The sequence below is a fragment of the Dioscorea cayenensis genome, chromosome 11, assembly GCF_009730915.1.
Source record: "Dioscorea cayenensis subsp. rotundata cultivar TDr96_F1 chromosome 11, TDr96_F1_v2_PseudoChromosome.rev07_lg8_w22 25.fasta, whole genome shotgun sequence".
NCBI classification, from domain to species: Eukaryota; Viridiplantae; Streptophyta; class Magnoliopsida; order Dioscoreales; family Dioscoreaceae; genus Dioscorea; species Dioscorea cayenensis.
The window spans coordinates 7,884,108-7,906,589 of NC_052481.1; the positions used below are offsets into that span (position 1 = coordinate 7,884,108).

General features: G+C 38.1%; 2 protein-coding genes across 2 annotated transcripts; both read left to right on the top strand.

Moving 5' to 3' along the window:
• The first annotated feature begins 10,208 nt into the window (after nt 1-10,208).
• On the top strand, nt 10,209-10,744 carry LOC120271583. Its single transcript, XM_039278263.1, has 3 exons — nt 10,209-10,286; nt 10,368-10,442; nt 10,550-10,744. Exons 1-3 carry the CDS (start codon nt 10,242-10,244, stop codon nt 10,742-10,744), a joined length of 315 nt encoding a protein of 104 aa, XP_039134197.1. The 5' UTR covers nt 10,209-10,241.
• Nucleotides 10,745-18,851: 8,107 nt separating this feature from the next.
• On the top strand, nt 18,852-21,603 carry LOC120272627 (long-chain-alcohol oxidase FAO4A-like). The gene is made up of 3 exons (XM_039279498.1): nt 18,852-19,244; nt 19,332-19,601; nt 19,718-21,603. The coding sequence occupies exons 1-3, from the start codon at nt 19,011-19,013 to the stop codon at nt 21,461-21,463; spliced, it is 2,250 nt and encodes a 749-aa protein (XP_039135432.1). The 5' UTR covers nt 18,852-19,010; the 3' UTR covers nt 21,464-21,603.
• Nucleotides 21,604-22,482: the final 879 nt, after the last annotated feature.

Consider the following 22,482-nt stretch of genomic DNA (forward strand, 5'->3'; position numbering starts at 1 on the left):
AGCATTCCGGCTTATGCATGTATAGCAAGATCTCCACCAATGTGTCCATTTAATGAAGAAGCAAAGTAATCTACGGCGTAAACGTGTGCCCGTTTACGTTACCTCGATGAAAGCATGGATTCAGGAGTGTTTCGAGCAAGTATTGTAGCAAACACTGTAGCAAATACTATAGCAGGTACTGTTCACAGCCGACTGAAGGAGTAAAACAAAGAATCCACACAGGCGTGTGGAAAATCCACATGGCCGTGCGAAAAATCCATAAGGGCGCCCACATGGGCGTGTGGATTCTCGATTTCAGCCCTATTTAAGGCCGATTTCAGCCCCCGATTTGAGTATTCTTTTCTCTATCTTTTCACCAACTTGCGGGAGGGCTACAGCTAAGGTTTTGAGAGGTATTGGCTAGGGATTTGGCAAGGTTCTATGGCTCTGACATCGCGCTATGTTTAGAAGAAGGTTAGTGGGAGAGCTTTCGTCGGCACCAATCCGGCGAGGTGTATCCTAGGCCGGACAAAGGGACCCTTGGACGAGTAGAGGACTCTCAACAATACCATCGCCACGACTATTGAGGGGGTTTTTCTACGGATTCTTTGCTTTTACATTTGATATCATTGATTGTAATTAGCTCCATGGAGAGCTAAACCCCCTACTGGGTACTTGGATATTTGTGAACCCTAGGATGTATTTGTTTCATTTAACCTTTTTCTTATGCTTTCAATTAATTCATGTTTTATTTAAGTTCCAATCTTATATGCTTGATTGTGTGAATACTCCCTTAGAGTAACTCTAGGGTTGAGAGTTCTTGTTGGTAACTCTTGTGAGTGAGTGACACACCATGAGAGTTAGACAAAGCTAGATTAGAGAGGGTTGAGAGGGTGAGTCGAGAGGTAGCGGAGCGTCCCCCTTCCCTTTCGGTGTGATTTATTCTACCTCTATTTACTTGAGCTCTTTAAGGTCATAGTAGGGTGAATGGGCTAAGGGATGGCCTTCCGCTGGGGCTTAGTTGCAGGGGCAACGGAGTGAAGCATTGAAGTGATTTTAGCACATAGGGCTTAATTGTGGCTAGGGACATTCCACCTGGACCAAAGGGGTAGGTCTACATCTAGGAAGAGGATTTATCACATGGAATCCCTAGAACTCATTGCGATTCTATACGAGTACGAGATTGAGAGGTTATTCAATTTCTCCTCCAGAACATGTATAGAGTTAGGCATAGTTGATGTTAGATTTGGGACCATGTATTTAAGGATCTCCACTACTCATTAATGCATTAGTTAGAAAGCATAATAGAGGGTTTTTGCACTTGAAACGATTGTCCTAGGCTGAACAAGATCCGGGCTCCCCACTTATATCGATTGCCTTACCTCCCCTTTACTTGCACTCTTTCTTTTGTTTCTTTTACTTTTTTTACATCACATTTTGTTACACAAATCACTATTCACTTTTCGTTTATTTAAGAAATAATTTAAGTGTTTTTATTCCCTACTCTCTGTGAATACGATACTCACTCATTTGGGATTTATTACTTCGACAAACTCGTGCACTTGCGGGACATACGCAACGGCGTGGGTAATTTCCGCACGCTCGTCGGTAAGCCCTATCTCTTTGTTTTCTTCATCAATTCTTGATTTTAATCGATGAAACTAGTTAATGTTGCTTTTTTTCTACAATTAGAATGGTTATGCGTGTTTAGAATGAAGTTAGACGTAATTAAACGGTGTATTATTGGATTTTTGAAGCATGGCCGTGCGTTTTTCACGCCTAGTGGATCCACACGGGTGTGCAAAAATTCCACACGACCGTGTGGATTTCTGCAGCACTAATTATTTAGCTTGTTTGATCGATTTTCTTTCAAATTTTGTAGATCATGGCACCTCGGTTAAAGAAGCAAGCGGATAAACGGCCATGTGAGTTGTATCCTTAGTCCGAGAGCATGAGATTCACTATCCCCTAGCATCAGGCTCGTTTCATGCATTTGTCGAGACTTAGATTCAGACAGACTCGATTCCTGGTCACAAGCATATGGCGAGATATACAGCAGGGAGGAGAGTTAGCTGATGAGGTAGAGGAGTTGGTATCGGTCGGAGGTTGGGGACAGTTATTGATGATCAGAGAGCCCGCCATCCATGCACTTACACTCGAGGTGTTATCCTCATTTCAGTTTGACCGTGCGTATGATAGTTTTGACATCAACACTGCTATATAGTTCAGAGCGCTGAGGGATCACTATTGCATGAGTGTGACACAGTTTTCAATCAGACTAGGGTTGTATGAGGATGTGTTCACGAGTATTGATGAGTACGCGCAGTTACCGACAGATTATCTGAGCAGTTTGACTCCGCAGAGGGTGTATGGAGTGTTATGCGGACAGGGCCAGTATGAGCCAGGGGTGTCCAAGGCCACATGTCTTTCCCGACCTCCGTATCGATATTTGCATGCTGTAATGAGTAGGTCGGTAAACGGCCGTGGTGACAGCACCGGCGTTCTGATCCGGCAGGAGATATTGTATCTGTATTCAATGGTTCAACACACATCGATCCATTTGGGACACATCGTCGCGGAGTATATATGGCATTAGGGGCAGTATGGTAGATTGGGAGTGATCTTCTCGGGTCCATACATCACGAGATTGGTTATGGTTATGGGTCTTCTGACCACGATTCGGGGGATCGAGAAGGCGAGTATACCTACTCTTTTGGGCATAGAGACGCTGCGCCTGATGGGGATGGTTCGCAGGGTCCGATATGGAGTTTATACCTTGATTATGCCGGCTCTAGAGATAGCTGAGGGGGGTGATGATGACACCGATGCTTCTCAGCCTGCCCCTGAGCCTCATCCGGTACCGATGGAGACCAAGGCACCTCCTGTGGCAAAGGATCCACCCCCAAAGTACAAATGTTTTCACCATCTCCAGCCCATTATCACTTTCAGAAGCTCGAGAGTGCTTTGGGGGTGCTTCAGACAGAGATCGCTGAGGTCCGAGCAAAGGTTGCTGAGGTCCGGGCTACACAGGTCTCATAGTATACAGAGTTCATGGCATGTTTATATACACTACAGTAGATTTTTGAGTGACACGTTGCCTCGTCTTTTATTTTGAGACCTCGGACTCCGCCCCGACATCTCCGGCATCTCCATCATCTAGTCCAGCACTGGTTGACCCACCGTGTACCTCATCACCACCAACATCAGCAGTAAAGCCAGAGCGCGACATCGACACTTGACTTTATTTTCGTCGTTTTTATTACTTTTTGCATTTCATTTTGGACTTGTATACCCATAAAGGACTTTCCTTCTGAGTTTATTTCTGTTTTGTTGCCTCGAATTGTATTCATTGCTTTATCTTTTATATACTCGAGTTGTTTTTGTTTTATTGAGCTTTATTGAATCTCCTCATGTATGCGTGCAGATGGTCTTGTCAACATGGGAATTAAGAACTTATCATGGACACAGCCAAGGTGCTTCGGCACTTGGCCGTGTGAGCATCACAACCCATTGGAACATTACTCTCAAGGATTTAGCTCCATCAAATGCGACACTAGGAGTCAGGAGAGTATTGTTTTGATTGTTTCTCCCACATTTGTTCTTGATTGATATACATTATGTGTGAGCTTGTATGTGTACATTGGGGACAATGTACAACTTAAGTGTGGGGGGAAGTTTCATAGTGCACATATCTTTTATACTAGTTTTGATTGATATACATGCTCACATAGCCAATGGCAGTTCACCTTAGTTGCAATGATTGTATTCTTGAGTTTAGGAGAATTTTTAACATTGAATGTTCTCATGCTCTAGTTTTTGCTTGAATTTCTAGGAATTTTTGCCCGATTGACACTTGTTGCACTACTCACTTTTTAAACTCTTTTGGAAACTCAAGTTTGATGTTAAAGGGACTAGTTATATTTGTTTCTTTTGTTAATTCTAAAAAAAATGGAAAATGAAAAGAAAGAAAAAAAATAGTTTTATTGTTTAGTTGTGCTTGTTGGGTGGAAAGAGCTACCGCCTATGAAGTATGAAGCTACTCTCATAAGTTGAATACTAGTTATGCCCTAATGAGAGAAAGAGCTATCTCACAGGATGAGTGAAAGCTACCACTTCGTTAGAAAGAGCTACCACCATGAAAGTGTGAAAGCTACCTTAGCGGCCGCTTTGGAAAGAGCTACCTTAGAGGATGTGTGAAACTACTACTATCTTTGAAATTTTTGTTACTTTTTGTAGATAAATAAGTCCCTTATACTTAAAACTTTGAGGAGTATACCTCGGGTTAACTTGAGTGAGTTCACACACTTACACGATTTCGGGTTTGTTGTCCTTTTTGATTTAAGTTTTTAGCTAGAGCATTGATTTTTCTTATTTAGTGTTGAAATCTCCCTTACTTGTAGAATGCTATCTTTGTATGCTTTGATGAACCTAAGGCCAAGCACTTCCAATATTTCCTTCGTCTATGCTTTAATGTTATAATTTTTGCTTGAGGACAAGCAAAAGCATAAGTGTGGGGGAGTTTGATAAGTGCTTGTGTGACAAGAATGTGAAGTGTTCTTTCCTTATGATAAGCATTACTTTTATTGGAATTTAACGCTAGTATGTGTGCATTTATGTTACTTTCATGCATATAGGGTTTTAAAGCCGAATGTTAGAGAAAGAAGCTAATGTAGATCGTGAATGCACCATTTGGAGGAAATCTTGAGAAGGTTCAAACGTGAAGACATAAGTCGGGTTCAAGATGCGAGAATGTGTGCCAACCTCCTTGTATTCAAGTTAGAACATCAATTTGGAGGGGCACAAGGGTAGTCACATTTAACCATTCCGGCTTGTGCATGTATAGCAAGATCTCCATCAATGCGTCTGTTTATTGAAGAAGTAAAGCGATCTACGGCTTAAACGTGTGTCCGTTTACGTTACCTCGATGAAAGCATGGATTCGGAAGTGTTTCGGGCCGGTACTGTAGTAGAGTATTGTAGCAAGAATTGTTCACAGCTGGTCGAAGAAGGAGTAAAACAGAGAATTCACACAGGCATGTGGAAATTCCACAGACCCGTGCGAAAAATCCATAGGGGTGCCCACATGGGCGTGTAGATTCTCGATTCCAGCCTTATTAAAGGCCGATTTCAGCCCCGATTTGAGTATTCTTTTCTCCATCTTTTCCCCAACTTGAGAGAGGACTACGGCTAGGGTATTGAAAGGTATTGGCTAAGGATTTGGAGAGGTTCTATGGCTCTGATATCGTGCTCCGTTTGGAAGAAGGTTAGTGGGAGAGCTTTCGTCGGCACCAATCCGGCGAGGTGTATCCTAGGACGGACAAAGGGACCCTTGGACGAGTAGAGGACTCTCAACAATACTATCGCCATGACTATTGAGGGGGTTTTTCTACGGATTCATTGCTTTTACATTTGATATCATTGATTGTAATTAGCTCCATGGAGAGCTAAACCCCCTAGTGGGTACTTTGATATTTGTGAACCCTAGGATGTATTTGTTTCATTTAACTTTTTTCTTATGCTTTCAATTAATTCATGTTTTATTTAAATTCCAATCTTGTATGCTTGATTGTGTGAATACTCTCTTAGAGTAAAACTAGGGTTGAGAGTTCTTGTTGGTAACTCTTGTGAGTGAGTGACACCCCATGAGAGTTAGACAAAGCTAGATTGGAGAGGGTTGAGAGGGTGAGTCGAGAGGTAGCGGAGCGTCCCCTTTCCCTTTCGGTGTGATTTATTCTACCTCTATTTACTTGAGCTCTTTGAGGTCATAGTAGGGTGAATGGGCTAAGGGATGACCTTCCGCTGAGGCTTAGTTGCAGGGGCAACGGAGTGAAACGTTGAAGTGATTGTAGCACCTAGGGCTTAATTGTGGTTAGGGACCTTCCACCTGGACCAAAGGGTTAGGTCTACATCTAGGAATAGGATTAATCTCTTGGAATCCCTAAAACTCATTGCGATTCTATACGAGTGCGAGGTTGAGAGGTTATTCAATTTCTCCTCCGAGACATGTATAGAACTAGGCATGATTGACCTTAGATTTGGGACCATGTATTTAAGGATCTCCACGACTCATTAATGCATTAGGTAGAAAGCATAATAGAGGGTTTTTGCACTTGAAACGATTGTCCTAGGCGGAACAATATCCGGTTACCCCACTTATAACAAATTGCCTTACCTCCCCTTTACTTGCACTCTTTCTCTTTTTTCTTTTACTTTTGTTACATCACATTTTGTCACACAAATCACTATTTATTTTTCGTTTAGTTAAGAAACAATTTAAGTGTTTTTATTCCCTAGTCTCTGTGGATACGATACCCACTCATCTGGGATTTATTACTTTGATAAACCTGTGCACTTACGAGACATACGCAAGGGGCATTGTCAGTGTCTATTTGATGCAAAATAAGGTTAGGGTTTACAACCGAAACTTTGGGTATGTGCTCCCAATGGCCAGGGTCCACCATAGTACCTTAATTTTTTCTTTTTTATTACTATGGTCCCTAGCTATTTGTTGTAGAAGTTTTGTTGTCGAAGTATTGTTTTTTTTTAAGTGAGTTTTTTGGGTTTTTTCTACTCTGGACGTCCTAAATTTTGTTGTTTAATATGGTCCCTAGCTATTAGTTGTAGAAGTATTTCTTTCAAGTGGATTTTTTGGGTTTTTTCTAGATGTCCTTTGTTTTTTCTGTTGAATGTGGTTCCTAGCTTGATCTCATGATTAGCCTGTTTTTTTTTTAATGTGATGTTATTTGATCTCAAACAGTTGTAGAAGTTTTGTTGTCGAATGGGTTTTTGTTTGGTTTATTTTACGGATGTGCTTTCCCTCAACACAATTCATGTGGTGCTATTTTCCTGATTTGTGTTAAATTTTTTGGGAATGTGCTTTCCTTACCACAAATTCCCTATTTCTAAATAAGGTTGTGGTAGAATTGGGTAAATTTAACTATGGTTGTATTTATTTCCCTCAACACAAGTTTAATTATGATCCGTAATAATTTTCCTCAACACAATTGCATTGGAACACTTGAATGCAGAATTCTGGTTTGTGTTATTTGCCTCCATTAAACTTAATTTTGGTTTGTGTTAATTTCCTCAACACAATGTTTTTATATAAACTTGTAAAGATTGGTCAAAGGACCTATTATTACCTATTCAATGGTTGCATTAGGCAGTGATATTGGTTACATTAGGCAGTCATATATACATTGTTATAAAGAGCACATAAAACAATGAATTAACTGTGTATATTTCCTTTTTATTTTAGTACTCACAGCTGACTTGTTTAGTATAAGGATGCGCTACATGGTTGGGGGTATAGAGGGCTTGGCTGGGTTTGTAGACTATTGCTGTGTAAATCAAATATCTAGGCTTAAGTTACTAGCTATGGCCAGGGAGTTTTAATTAGATGTTGATGGGTGCACTATATGGTGGCTAGATGTAGGTAGTAAAAATAGAGGTTTAAGGGAGATAATCACTGATATGGACGCACTATCCATGGCTATGGCAGTAGGCAATAGCAGGGAGGTTTAGGTTTGTGTGAAGCTTGCAAGAAGTGGACAATCAATGGATGATACCATAGGAAATATTTTAGAAGAAGTGAAAGGAGGATCTAGTGAAGAAGATAGAGACTTGGAGGAGGAATTAATAAAAATAGATGGTAAGAATAAGGATGCTGAGGAAGATACCTTTCATGATTCTGATTACAGTTTTTGTGATGTTTCTGAGCAAGAAGTAGGGGATACTAGCCAAAAACATAGGACCATGGTGATTACTCATGACGAACCTCCAAACCTGGTAGGTGAAGATGATGTTGACTCAAACTATGCAGGTAGTGAAGAGTTAAATTTAAATTCATCAACAGATGAAGAGGAGATAAATAGTAAGAAGCCCAAATATTTAGAATTTAATGAAGAGGTTGATATGAATAATCCCCAATTTATAATTGGAATGAAATTTAGGAATTTTAAACAATTCAAGGATGTAGTGAAGGCTTATGGAATTAAGAACAGATATTTAATGAATTTTAGACCTAATTCCCAAAAGAGGTGCAAAGCCTTTTGTAAGAAAGGATGCTTTTTTTATCTATGGGCATCACCTATGGTCAAAGATGGGAGCACAGTGCAGATTAAGGCAGGGAAATAATAGCATGAATGTGCAAGAGATCACAATAATAGGCATGTAAATGCAGAGTGGATAGCCAAAACATATTTGGAGCAATGTCGAGCAGATCCTTCATGGAAACTAGCTGGGATTGTCCAGTATGTGAAAATCAACCAAGAAGTGGATATCAGTAGGCTGAAAGCATACATGGCCAAGTGCCTTGCCCTTAGGTAAATTTAATGCTTAGGCCTTATTTAATTTATAGTTTGCTATCTCTTATCTATAATTTAATTTATCTGTTTCAATTTTTTTCCTCCATTCAAACTAGGATCATAGATGGTGATGAAAAAACTCAACTTGAAAGACTTTATGACTACAGATTTGAGCTATTGAGGACTCACCCGGGCTCATGCATTAAATTCAGATGTAACCAAGGTGTTATTGAGTGCATGTATGTTTGTCTAACACCTTTGAGAGAAGGTTTCTTGGTAGGATGTAGACAGATTCTATCACTGGATGGATGTTTCTTAAAGGGCCTGTATGGGGGGCAGTTGTTAGCAACTGTAGAGATAGATGCAAATGATTTCATCTATCCTGTGGCATGGGCTACAGTAAGCAAAGAGAACAAGGAGAATTGGAAGTGGTTCTTGGAGATACTAGCAGAAGACTTGAACATCATAAATAGCTATCACTGGGTATTTATGAGTGATAGACAGAAGATAATTCTGTTCCCATCTTTAGTTGAATGAGGAAACTCTTTAGTTTTTTTGGGTTGCCCTAAACTGGAATTGGTTTACATGATAAGTTTCCTATCCTGCTTGATATATGTACAATAAAGTTGTCATGCTTAAGTGTACCAAAATTTGTCCTGCTTGATAAGTTTCTATCATGCTTGATATATGTAAAATAAATTTGTCATGCTTGACTAATTTGTCCTGCTAATTTTTGGTTTTTCCTAATATGTATAATGTATACCCTGCATGTCCTGCTTGTTATTTGCATATATATGATTTCTTCTTTTGTTCTATACTGAAATTTGCTTTCCCTTGTTTCTTTTCTTTGTTTTGATCTATGGTGGTTGTGTGTATATTAAATTTCCAATTTAGGGTTTAATATCTACAATAGAAGAGTTGTGTTCCTCACAGTGAACATAAGTATTGTCTTAGGCATATCCACACTAATTTTAAAAAAGCATTTAGAGGGAAAGCACTAAAAGATCAACTGTGGAACTATGCCAAATCTACATACCTACTTGCCTATGAAAGAGCAATGGACATGTTGAATGTGATGTCCCCAGGTGCCCATGAATACATGAAGAAGATAGATCCATATCACTGGAGTAGGGCGTACTTCCAAACCAGATTTAAGTGTGATATATTACTTAATAACCTTTGTGAGTGCTTCAATAGCCACATCCTTGATGCTAGGACAAAGGCATTATAACAATGAATGAGATGATCAGGACAAAGTTGATGGTTAGGATTCAGAAGAAAAGGGATACCATGAAAAAAATACACCAAAGTTCATTGCCCTAGGATATTTAAAAAGTTGAAAAAAAAAGCAATTTAGCTGGTTGTACAATTTAATTTGACCTGGTGGTGATCAGTATCAAGTGCTTGGGCCTGATGGCCAATTTGTGATTAACAAGGGGAGGCTACTTGCACCTGTAGAAAATGGCAACTGACAGGAATTCCTTGTAGTCATGCCATTTTAGTCATATACCACAACAAAGACAAGCCAAAATATTTTTTAGATGATTACTACAAAATCAATACCTTCTTAGAGACATATAGACACACATTAAACCCCATACAAGACAGGGACTCCTGTCCTAAAAGTCAACAAGGGTCCATGATTCCACCTGAGCCAATCACCAGGAGAAGGGGTAGGAAGACACTACTCAGGAGAAGGGAAATTGGTGAAGAAGATAAAGGCTTTACAAATGGCAGAGTCAAGAAGACAGGGGTCACCATGAAGTGTAGTATATGTGGTGCTCCATGCCACAATAAAAGGCACCATCAACGCCAACAAGTAATTGTTTGGTACTAAGTGTTATTTTTAAAATTTGTTGCTTGTGTTCTTATGGCTGACTGTTTATAATAGTGTGAGGAACTAAATAGCAGTTAATAGCAACAAGAACCCTCAAGTGAAACAAGACAACATAACCCAATGGATGACATTGATCCGCATATTCTAAAGGAGCATTCTGCACTGGTAGGGACAAATTGTTCTAATTATTTTTCTATTGGTCTAGTTTCATGTTAGAAATTCATTATTAACTCTCGTTGAAATTAGGTTGATGCTCTGTATGGACCCAACCACTCAGCAGCTACAACACAGACACAACCCAGTATAGACCCTTCTTCACAGGTAAAATTGAATTATAGTTTTTACTATGATTCTATATGTTGCTAAATCATTGCCTGAACATTGGTTACTTGTTCTGTCAATGACAAGTGATCAATGCACCTCAACAGGCTTTTGCTACAACACAAACTGCCACTCAACTTAGGATGAGGATGCAGAAATTGCTTGCATGGGGAGGTAAGGGTTTTGATGCTGCCACAAATATTGCCAAGGCTCAATATAAAGATAAAGGTACTGATCGCAGAAGTAAAAAAAGGAACTCTTACAAGAAGGAAAAAGGGATGGGTACCCCCAAGAACATCTAGTGGACATTAAAACTAGTGTTTTGTCTGCAAGTGCATATAGTGCACCTTTGAGTCTTGTGATCAAAATTAAGTTCAATTACCTGTTTTTGGGCTTATGATTAATGTTTATAATCATTTCCATGTAATTGACATCTTTAGTTAATCTAAACTGATTTTTTTTGGTTTTAATATCTTATTTTGTAAATTTGCAAATTTGAATTTGTATGACCATTTAAACTTCAGGAATGAGTGTTGTTTGCAGCTTATGTTCACACAAGGCTTATTGGTTGTGTGCAGCTTATTGTAGTCTGCGGCCTATTGGAATGATTTTTTCAGTATTTTATTTTGTAAATCTACAGATCTGAATTTGTGTGACCATTTAAGCTCAAGGCTTTTCTTGGTTTCAATATTTTTTTCTGAACTGAATGTCTACAGATTTGAATTTGTGTCACCATTTAAACTAAAGGCTTTTCTTGGTTTCAATATTTTTTTTCTGAACTGAATATCTGCAGATCTGAATTTGTGTGCCCATTTAAACTCAAGCTTGTTTTTGGTTTGAGTATTTTTTTCTGAACTGAATGTCTGCATATCTGAATTTGTGATCTAATCTTATGAACATTTAAACTTCTTTTAGAATTGTGAATTGTCACCATTTGTTTTACTTGTCCACTTCAACTAAATGCCTGCAGATTGAATTGTTGTTTACAGCTTATGTTTACACAAAACTCAAACAAACTAAACTAACAAATTCTATCAAATGAATTTATGATAAAAAAAATCATCAATATTTGAATTTCTTTGATTTACCAGTACTGGTGGAAAACCAAAATGCAATAAAACATACAAACTTCAATGTAATCAAGGGAAATAGTTCCCCCATTCATCTACACAACCATAACAAAACTTCAATTTGAAACTAAACCCTAACTGAAGCTTTCTTCTGAAGCTCTTTCCTTTCCTTCATACTCACACGATGCAACTGCCATCTAGTTTCCTTCCTACACGCATGACAGAGCTGCCATCTTTTCCCTTCCTCTCTCTCCCAAACATTTGGTTCATTGCGACGAAGGATGAAAGATGAAGATGAAGACGAAGATGAAGTTGAAGATGACGTGGCTGGTTGCTGCTGATGGGGATCACAAAAGAGATGTGGACATGCCACATCAAGTTTCTGAGTCAACACAGCCCTGCTAATAGAGCCGTTCGGGCTGCCACGTAAGTTTATGGCCTTGTTTGGATTGGTTTTTCAAAAAAGTGCTTTTATTTAGTTTATTAGAAGTGCTTTTGGAAAAAAGTGCTTCTCTTGAGTAAATTAAGCGCTTTTTTATATTTTCTGTTTGTATTACCTTTTCTGTGGAAGTAGAAGCTGTAAAAATAAGCTAAAAACAGCTTTTTTTTTTTTTACAGCTTCTGCTTTTGTAGAAAATCCAATACAAATAATTTTTTTTGAACCCAGAAATGCTAACTTATAAAAAAAACACTTCTGGGTTTCCAAATGCTAATCCAAACAAGCCCTATGAGGGCTGGAATTGGTCGGGTGACCGATCAGTGAAATAAAATCATAGTTGGGTGACCGTTTTTATATGTTTTGTAGTTTGGCGACTGAAATAAAAATGAAGTAGAGTTGAGTGACCGCCTGAAAATTTAACCATATATATGAATATTTTTTTATATTGCACTGTTTTCAACCATGGCATGTCGATATTTCAATTTATTTTTATTGTTATTTAGTAGACTGTATAATTTTTGTTTCCCAAGTAGTTCAAGAAAAGAGGTGCACTTTTGCCATATTGACACTTGTCCTTTCTTCCAGCTGCATTCAAAGTCTGACAAGTAGCTTTACCAGTCCCAGTAATTTAAATGCAAGACTCCAATTCATTTCTTTATACAAGAAAGAACAAAACCAGAAGAAGCATTGCACATTAATTCCTTTGCAAACAAAATGCATAGTTTTGGACACACTTTATGTGGCATTTAATAATAGAGATGCATTATGGTAGGTGTGCTTGTGAGCCAGCATGCAAGATGATGGCATAGCACTATACAGGCAATAAGAATTTAATGCAACACAATTTGGCCATCTGTTTCGTCGATGGTTTTGTTTCGTTTAGTTTTTTTTTTTTTTAATTTTATTTTTTAATGTTAGTTCTTGGGTAGTGTTAGCTGAGAAGGTTTTCACTAATTAATATTCATGGGTCCCTGTTCAACTACAAATAATATTGTATTAGGTGGAGCATTAATCATGCTTACATAGCTGGTAGAATAGTTTGCTTGCACATCTGTACACTTGATAATGCATGCCTCGATTCAAATTCCATTTATAAACTACTGAAGTCCATGAGGGCCAATTCCTTCCTCTTTAATAATTTAGGATTCACTAAATATATGACTTTGAATTTCTTCATTTTAAAAAATTCAATTTAAGTTAATGATTTTACTTGTCATTCACTGCTTCCCTAGTTGGTCAGAATTCTTTCTTTAACTTCACGCAAAAGTTTGTTATAATTATTTCTCCATTTTGATTTAAGTTTTTATTTATAGATCTAGTTTTAAATTTTTTTTTTTTCCTCAAACTGCTTTTTCAAGAATGACTTTCAAGATCCATATATAGTCGAAGCTGCACAAGTTAGAGGCTTGTAATTAAAGGTAATGAACGTTTGGTAATAATTGCATTTATTTTAGTGAGGTTTTCATAAATGTATATTATTTTGGGCAAATAGATAAGTTTTTTTTTTGGACAAAGGTGACAAGCACCGCCTCATGTATTGGTGGCAAAAATCCGGGTCCAGACAAAACCGGGTCCTGGCAACTACTACTATAAATAAATAAACTTGTTGCCCTGACCTGGCCCGCTTTTAAATCCGGACAAACCTAACTTGTCTGGACCCGATTTCTTTTAAAACCTGGTTGTCCTGATGTCCGAATTTTGTCCGAATCCTATTAATTAAATTTAACTCCACTCAAATATTAAATTATAAAAAATAATTTAATTCACATTAAATGCAAAAAAAAAAATTCAACAATCCAAAACTCAAATCAAATCATACAAAATTTCAAGTCTTAATAAAAAAAGAGTAATGCTATATGTTACTACTAGCTTTCACGAATTGCTTAACCGAATGATGTGGCGATTTACATGGCAACCAACTTATACTGCCATTCTTTTTCCTAATCAGCAGTTTAAAAAAATTAATAAAACAAAAAGGATGGAAAGTGACTCTGAGATTAAAGCCCTAAATCTCCCTCCTGACTCCTGTCCTCCTCTCGCCATCTCGGCTCTCGTCTCGTCGTTATTGCTGGAGAAAGGATCACAACATCACCATCACAGTCCCGTCCTGACTAATGTTGCCGTCGTCGGAGTCTCGGTCGTAGTCCCGTCCGGACTAACTCCTTCGCCGTCACCATCACCGTCATCATCACCATCGCAGTCCCGTTCGGACTAACGCCTTCGCCGTCATCATCCCGGCCCGTCTGTAGCTGTCGTTGGCCGAGTGAACAAAGAAAATAACCGAATTTTGGAGTTTTTTTGTTGGTTTTGTAATTGGGAAAGGAGGGACAAGTTATGGTTTGTTATTGTTCTTCATGTTCTTTGAGAAGGAGTTTTGGTGATTTTGAGTGCCAAGTTAAAACTTGTTAGTGTTTTTCATAATGCTTTTTCTCTTTCTCTCAAGAATAATGTGAATAAGTTTAGTGTTTTTGTTTTCATGAAGGAGAGATTAATGAAAGTGTTTTTCATTATTCTTTTTGTCTTTATATCAAGAATTATGTGAATCAGTTTTTTGTTTGTGTTTTCATGAAGGAGAGATTAATGAAAGTGTTTTTCATTATGCTTTCTCTCTTTATCTCAAGAATTATGTGAATCAGTTTCTTGTTTTTGTTTTTATGAAGGAGCGAATAAAGAGGAGTCATCATGATAATTAACAAAACTGTAATTTCATTATGTCTTCAAGATTGTCAGTTATCAATCATATTTTACAGGTTACAATGAAGAATAGATTGTATTAAAGATAGAAAATTCACTGCAATATAACTTAATTAATTCACAGATTATGTTTAATTTAAAATCTAGTAGTGATCATAAAAAAGATATTTGATAAGCTATATAAGAAGTTTATCATTAATTAATTAAGTTATAAACATTGAACATTAATTTATGCAACATTCACACATTTGAAACTTCTGAAATAACACTCCTCACAACATAATCATCAGAAATCCAATAAAGCTGAGCTTTCAACTCCCCCGACAAATTTCCTGAAGCCTTGCTCACAATTACTGTAAAATTCATCTCATTTATAACTTAAACTGGAGAGTTTCTAGCTCCACTGTCACCAAAATTGCTTTGGGCGCTTCAATCCGAGCCTTGTTTGAGTTTGTTAATGCATTGTCAAGATCTTTCCCTCTAATTCTTCCATGTTGAATTGCACTTTCACCAAAATTCTGGAAATAATTATCTCCCACTCCACAACATCTACAATCCAAATCCAATCTTGTAAATCAACACAAACAAATCAATCACTTCAAAAACAAAAACTCAACAACATGAATTTAGAATTGAAAGAGTACTTAAAACAAACTAACCAGCACTGAGAGATTGAGCAATAACATCAACAGGAGAATCATGAAGTTGCTTATGATTCTCAATAATAACTTAAACTGAATCACATTCAGAAATAGTATAACCATGAAGATCCCACTCTCCTCTAAAAGTCTAAGACATTAACCTTGGATTAGTAGAAATAGGAACGTTAATTTTATTATAAGAACACACTATACTACTTCCATCACCATCATTGTAACCCAAGCCACATAGGTAGCTTGTGAAATACTAGCTTCAACGTCATAAATCAGTCCGAGATCAATAGCTTTGGACGGATCCACATGTCCGTTGCCAATTGCAAAGAGATTCACATCTTGGTGTTCCTCATCCAATCCTACAAAATTCGGAAATAAATTCAAATCAAGCAACCAAATTCTACCAAAGCTAACACCTAAAGCTAACAAAAACCACATCAATACAAGAAAAAATGAAAATCAAACAAGACAAAGTATCAAACTATACATCAAGAGATGAGAATCCTTGTTTCAATCCAAAGAAGAAGGCAAGAATGGCTAAACATAAAGCTCAAAAAAATCTCACTAAAACCCAAAAAACCTCGACTAGAAGAGAGAGAGACGTACAAATAGATTCGTAGTGGTTTCTTGAAAGCCAAGAGCTTTGTGAGATGTCAAGAAGAAGAACCATCCTACCATGAATCAAAGCAACAAAGTATCAATGCAATAAAATCAGAAACAATCACAAGGTTTTCAACAAAAGAGAGGTGAAATCAAACTTGAGGACTTGATCCGGGGGCCCATGTTGCTCGTAGACAAAGCTATTGGAAGGAGGAGATAGGCGACGGCGATGCCGTAAGGGGGAGCCAGGAACGGATTGGCAACGGTGGAAGAGGAGCCGAGACCGAAATGACGACAGCCGAGACGAGACGACAACGATGAAGACGTTAGCCGAAATGGGACTGCGATGGCGGCGGCGTTATCCAAGATAAGGACGGTGATGTTGTGATCTTTTCTCCAGCGGTGACGACAAGACGAGAGCCGGGACGGCGAGAGGGGGACGGGAGTCAGGGGCGAGATTTAGGGCTTAATCTCTGAGTCTCTTTCCATCCTTTTTGTTTTATTATTATTTTTAAACTGCTAATTAGGAAAGAGAATGGCAGTATGAGTTGGATGCCATGTAAATCGCCACCTCATTCAGTTAAGCAATTCGTGAAAGCTAGTAGTAACATATAGCATTACTCATAAAAAAACCATATAAATTTGAAATTTTTGAAAAATAGGGCTTAAAACAATTGGGCTCATGATTTGGGCTTTTAAAATTTTAGAGGTACAAAAGCTCGGTTGTCCAAATTTCTTTATCTGGATCCGGCTCGGATTTAAGTTCGGACAATCAAGCATTGCCCAAACCCGGTCGGAAGTAATACAACTTTTGTCCAAACCCTTTTTATTCCGGGCCAGACAAAACCGGACCGGCGAGCACAGACAAAATATTGCCACCCCTAGCCTCATGAGTTATCAAAAGACAACTATGTAAAGTGATGCACTAGATACGGTGGTTTATTAACCATCTAATAATTTATTGACTAAGACAAGCATCACATGGGGTAATGAAGTCCTATCACGTGCACCATCCACAGAGACCAAACTGGACTCATTTAAATGATACCGTAAACAATATTTGGGCTCAGAAATAATGAAAACGGTACTACTACAATACTACTATAGTACTATTATTATAGTATTTTGGTGCAGGGTTTTGACTTTGTGTTTTGCCAATCACCCATTTGTGACAATGCCATTGGCCTACCGGTGGACTTCTAGCAGATACAAAGCGTTTTCACCGTGCTAGAATCTCCAATATACCAATAGCTCATAAATTTATACTTCAACAGTGCTATATTAGTGAGTGGAATAATTGGGCTCGTAAGTGATATATTATTAAATTTTATAATATATGGATATTCAAATATAATTTTATTTTTAATCTGATTATACATACATAGGTATATATATATATATATATATATATATATATATATTATGTAACCCTAATATCACTCATCAGAGACCTACTAGGGAAAACAGTACATAGGAGCAGTTCACTACAAATACAGAATGAAAGCAGGATTGCTTTATTTTTTTTTGTGTTTTTTAAGTGTAAGATCCCATAAAAATCTAAGATTAAACATATCCCTTCTAGAGGTGTTTGAGTCACAGATGCCTCCATAATTACGCACACGCCTAAATTATACACAAGTATCAAATTATTTATGAAAAGGATTGTTATCTAATACTAAATTGTTATGCTCAAAATGTTAAAAATACTATGCACAGACAGGACTACATACAGTATGCATATAAAAGATCTAAACACATATAATTTATAGTTTTAATTTATTATTAGATAATAATAAATACTTAATGTCGTTGAAGGTATGTACATATAAATAAAATCATAATTTTTTTACAATACAAATAAGCCACCTCACACACATTTTTTTTCCCCTCCCAACCATAAATCAAAGTTTGATCTATAATATAAGAGCCAAATCTTTTAGGTAGAATACCCATTACTTATTTCATTTTGCCCTTTTAGTCCTCATACTTCAATTTAAACTCTTTCAATCCCTCTACTCTTTGAATGAGTGCAATCAAGTACCCTAAAACTATTTTAATCATAAAAATAATTAATATACTACACAATTCATCCATAATAATCATTGTAATATACACAATTCAGGAAAATATTACAAATTCTTTAGTTTTTATATGATTTATAGAATATATGAGTAATAAAAATTAGTAATTTGTATGTTCAAAATGTATATAGAGGACTTAATTGCACTTATTCAAAGAGTAGAGGGATTAAAAGGGCTTAAATTGAAATAGGAGGACTAAAAGAGCAAAGTGAAAAAAATATAGGGACTAATATGGGTATTCTACCAATTTTTTATTATTAAACTATTAAAGTAGTGATATCAATACATCACTTTTATTTCTTTAACTAATAGGCAACAAGCACCCTTATTTAATGGATTATCAAAGGAACAAATAAGTACAGAAGTGCATCAGTTACAGTGGCTTACAAACATTTTAGAAAAATTCTTGTTTTGCAATTTTGTAGGAGTGAAACCATTGTTTCTCTCACAAGAGACTCACACTCAACTCCATGAACAGTATTATCCCTAGATGTATAGTTTATGAACAGTATATAAATAGTACTATCGGGAGAAAGATTTAAACCCAAGTCCTTTTTTTTGCACCCAAGTGTTGTGCTAATGACCTATCCAATAATCGGCAATATCATATGCAGTGGTTACAAAAATGATTTTGGATTATCAAAAATAGATATGTAGTTTTATTTATTAATTTACAATAGGAGAGAAGATAATGGCCCACTACCTCACGTGGAACTCGTCTCAAGGTAGCGATGGACTCATGGCCGTGGCATGAATACCGACTTTATGGATACCCAATGATACTGCCATTAACTATGTTTGTTCTCAACCACACCTCCTCATCTTCCCATTTTCTAGAACCCCTTTGCGTCTCCCATAAATGTTCCCTTTTTTTTCTTTTCTCACCTTAATTGTGCATACACTCATCCTGAAAGCTTTCTCCTTTCATACATTGACAAATTTAATTGTTTAGTCGTGACTGTTAGAAGAGCTGATTCCTCTTGCTGTATATTATGGCCTCTCCTCTCCATCAGTAGCCAGTAAACTTGGTCATGGCTCCACCCAAAGTTCATGATGTTTCTAATGATGAGTCTGGCAAAAGATGGAGTCTCTGGAGTGGGAGACCATTTGGCCCTAACAAACTCTTCAAGAAAGAACAAGAATCTCTCGCTGCTCTCTGTGATGCTCTCCTTCCATCCATGGATCTTTCAAACAGTAATACTAAAGAAGAAGCTGTGTCTGAGTTCTACACCACTTCTGCCTCCATGACTGGCACACCAGATATGGTAATTTATCATTTTGTTGAGTTATGGAATAATATTAAGTTTTTAAGCATGATGTAGTTTTCTGTTTTTTTATTTGTATTTTATCAGATTGGAAGTATGTTAGCCGGGGAATTCCAACACCCGGCGGTGCCGTTGCTGCGGTTGGCGTTATTGTTATTGTCGACGTGGTATGGGACTTTCATTTTGTGTGGACGAGATAGCTTGTCTGATAAATTCCCTTACTTTCAGAAGTTCTCCAAAGTGGATGTTAGTAAACGGGAGCAAATCCTTTTATCTTGGTCTCTAAGCCCTTTTGCTCTCATCAGAATGCTTTTCAAGGCCATCAAGTTCATCACCATGCGTCTATTTTTCTCACAGGTTCATTTCATTTTAATCTCACTCTAATCCAAAACAGCAAGCTATTTTATTTTATTTTTTCAATTTATTATATATATATATAGCATAGGGTTATTATTATTATTGATTGGGTTCAGGTGGACGAGAAGGGTAAGAACGTAACATGGCAAGCAATGGATTATATTGGACCAGACCCAGATTTGCAAGGAAAGAAAAACCAAGAAGAAGAGAAATGCAAGGGTCCCCTGCACTCAATCCTTGTACATATCAACACAAAACCTCATCAAGCCATATTAGATCAACTGCAACAAACCGGATTCCCAGCGCCCACCTTATCATCTTCAAACCTCCTCACCATCCACTGCGACGCAGTCATCATCGGCTCTGGCTCCGGTGGCAGCGTTGCCGCCTCCGTCCTCGCCAAATCCGGCCACAAAGTCATAGTGGTTGAGAAAGGCCATTACTACCAAACAACTGACCTTTCCCTTCTTGAAGGTCCAACTGCGTCAGTGATGTACGAGGGTGGTGGCGTTATAGCCACCGACAACATCGGAGTCGTGATGCTCGCCGGCTCCACTATCGGCGGTGGCTCCACCATCAACTGGTCGGCTTCAATCCGAACTCCGGATTATGTAATCAAGAACTGGTGCCATGACCACGGACTTGAACTTTTCAGCTCTAGTGCTTACCAACGAGCACTTGACTCAGTCTGTGAAAGGATGAGCGTGCAGCCACACGTTCTAAAAGAAGGGTTCAATAACGCTGTTCTTAGAAAAGGGTGCGCCCAGTTGGGCATTCCCGTGACTAACGTGCCGTGTAATGCGCCTTCGGATCACTACTGTGGTTGGTGTCATCTTGGATGTAAAGACGCAAAGAAGAAGAGTGCTCAAGAGACGTGGCTTGTTGATCTGGTTGAGTCCGGCAATGGGTTGATCATACCTGGCTGCAGTGTTTTGAAAGTCTTGCATAAGATAAAGAATGGCTGCAATCGAAGTGAAGCCACCGGTGTGGTTGTACAACTTGAGCAATACGACCAGCAGCAAGCGTTTGTAATTGAGTCGAAGATAACTATAGTGGCATGCGGCGCACTAAATACGCCACCATTGCTCAAGAGAAGTGGACTCAAGAACAAGCACATCGGCAAGAATCTCCATGTCCATCCTTGTGCCATGGCATGGGGTTACTTCCCGGAGGAACAACAAGGTTGGCCGGAGAAAACCATGCGAAGTTATGAAGGTGCTATAATCACTGCCATGGCTAGCGTTGTCTCCAAACAGGATGGCTACGGAGTGATCCTTCAAACACCGGCGCTGCACCCCGGGATGTTCTCTGTGCTGATGCCGTGGATCTCGGCCCAAGACTTTAGGGAGAGGATGAGAAGGTTTTCAAGAACTGCTCATGTATTTGCTCTAGCTCGAGATAAAGGGGCCGGAATGACTGATTACCCAAAGTCATTAACTTATAAGTTGGCTGACTCTGACGAAGAGAATCTCAGAGAAGGGTTGGTGATGGCCTTAAAGATACTTGCGGCGGCAGGAGCGGAGGAGATTGGCACACATCACTGTGACGGAGAAAGGTTCAGAGTGAAAGGAAGTGAAAAGAATAAGTTTGATGAGTACTTGGTAAGAGTGAGGAAGATGAAGAGGAGGAATGTTTGGACGCCTATAAGTACTGCACATCAGATGGGGAGTTGTAGGATGGGAGTGGACCAGAAAACATCAGCAGTGAGTCCAGATGGGGAGACGTGGGAGGTCGAAGGCCTCTTTGTGGCAGATACCAGTGTGTTTCCCACCGCGCTTGGAGTGAACCCCATGGTCACCGTCATGGCCATAGCTCATTGCATTGCTAATTCTGCGTTGAGGTTTCTTGAGAGGAAGATTTAACTAATTGAGTTAATAAATAAATTAATTAATTACTGGCTTGCTTACTTACAAAATGTTCTGAGTTTGCATGATTTTCTCTAGTAATTGTATGTGAGCCCCACCCATTAATCAAATCCTAGCCATTGCTTTATCTTTTAATCCTAGCCGTTTGTTTTACTTTTAATCTTAGCCATTGATTTTGTTTTTTTAAGTTTCAAAACCCAGCTTCTTCGGTTTTAGATCATAGGGAAAAAGAGAGAGAGAGACTTGCCTCATCTCTTTCTCTTCTTTTTGCGGGTGGTGCCAGCGACGAGAACGAGAGAAGGGTCTCATCGTCACGGATTTCGTTTCACTGTTATTGTTGAGGTAAGGTTCCGAGTTTTTGTTATTGCTCTTTCTTATACTTGTTTGTGACATGTTACTAGTTAGGGTTAGGGTTAAGGTTTGGTGAGAATTGATTTGATTTTAATTTGAGGATAAAATTCAGAAAGTCCCTGTTAGCACAGTAAAGATCTCTAATTTATTTCGAAGATCTAGAGATGGAATTTGGAAGAGATCAAAATAGGAAAATTGTAGATCGAGATCTTGTTTAGCTTTCTACCAAATTTCAGAATTTTTGGAGTAGTATCCTGCAAATTATAAATTTTTAGACGCATGTGCCGCTGACAGGATTTCTGTTCAGCCCTTGAACAGTTTTTGATTATTTTCATAATTGTAAATTCTGTTTTAGATTTATATTTATATAAGAAAGTTATATAGGACGATGTTATATTTGACTTTGCAAAATTTCAGAATTTTTAGCCATGTAAATTGTGAGATATGATCAGATTTCTATAGGTGTGCTCAATACTATTTCTGCTGAGAACATAACGATTGCTTAGACAATTTGATGGTCTTGTATATGGAATTTGGAAAAGAGTAATATAAAAAATTTACATAGTTTGATGTTACCTAAATATCTGCAAAATTTCTGATTTTATGCATCTGTAGTTTGTGAGATATAGCCCTATTGGTATAAGTGTCTCAGATGATATTTCTGT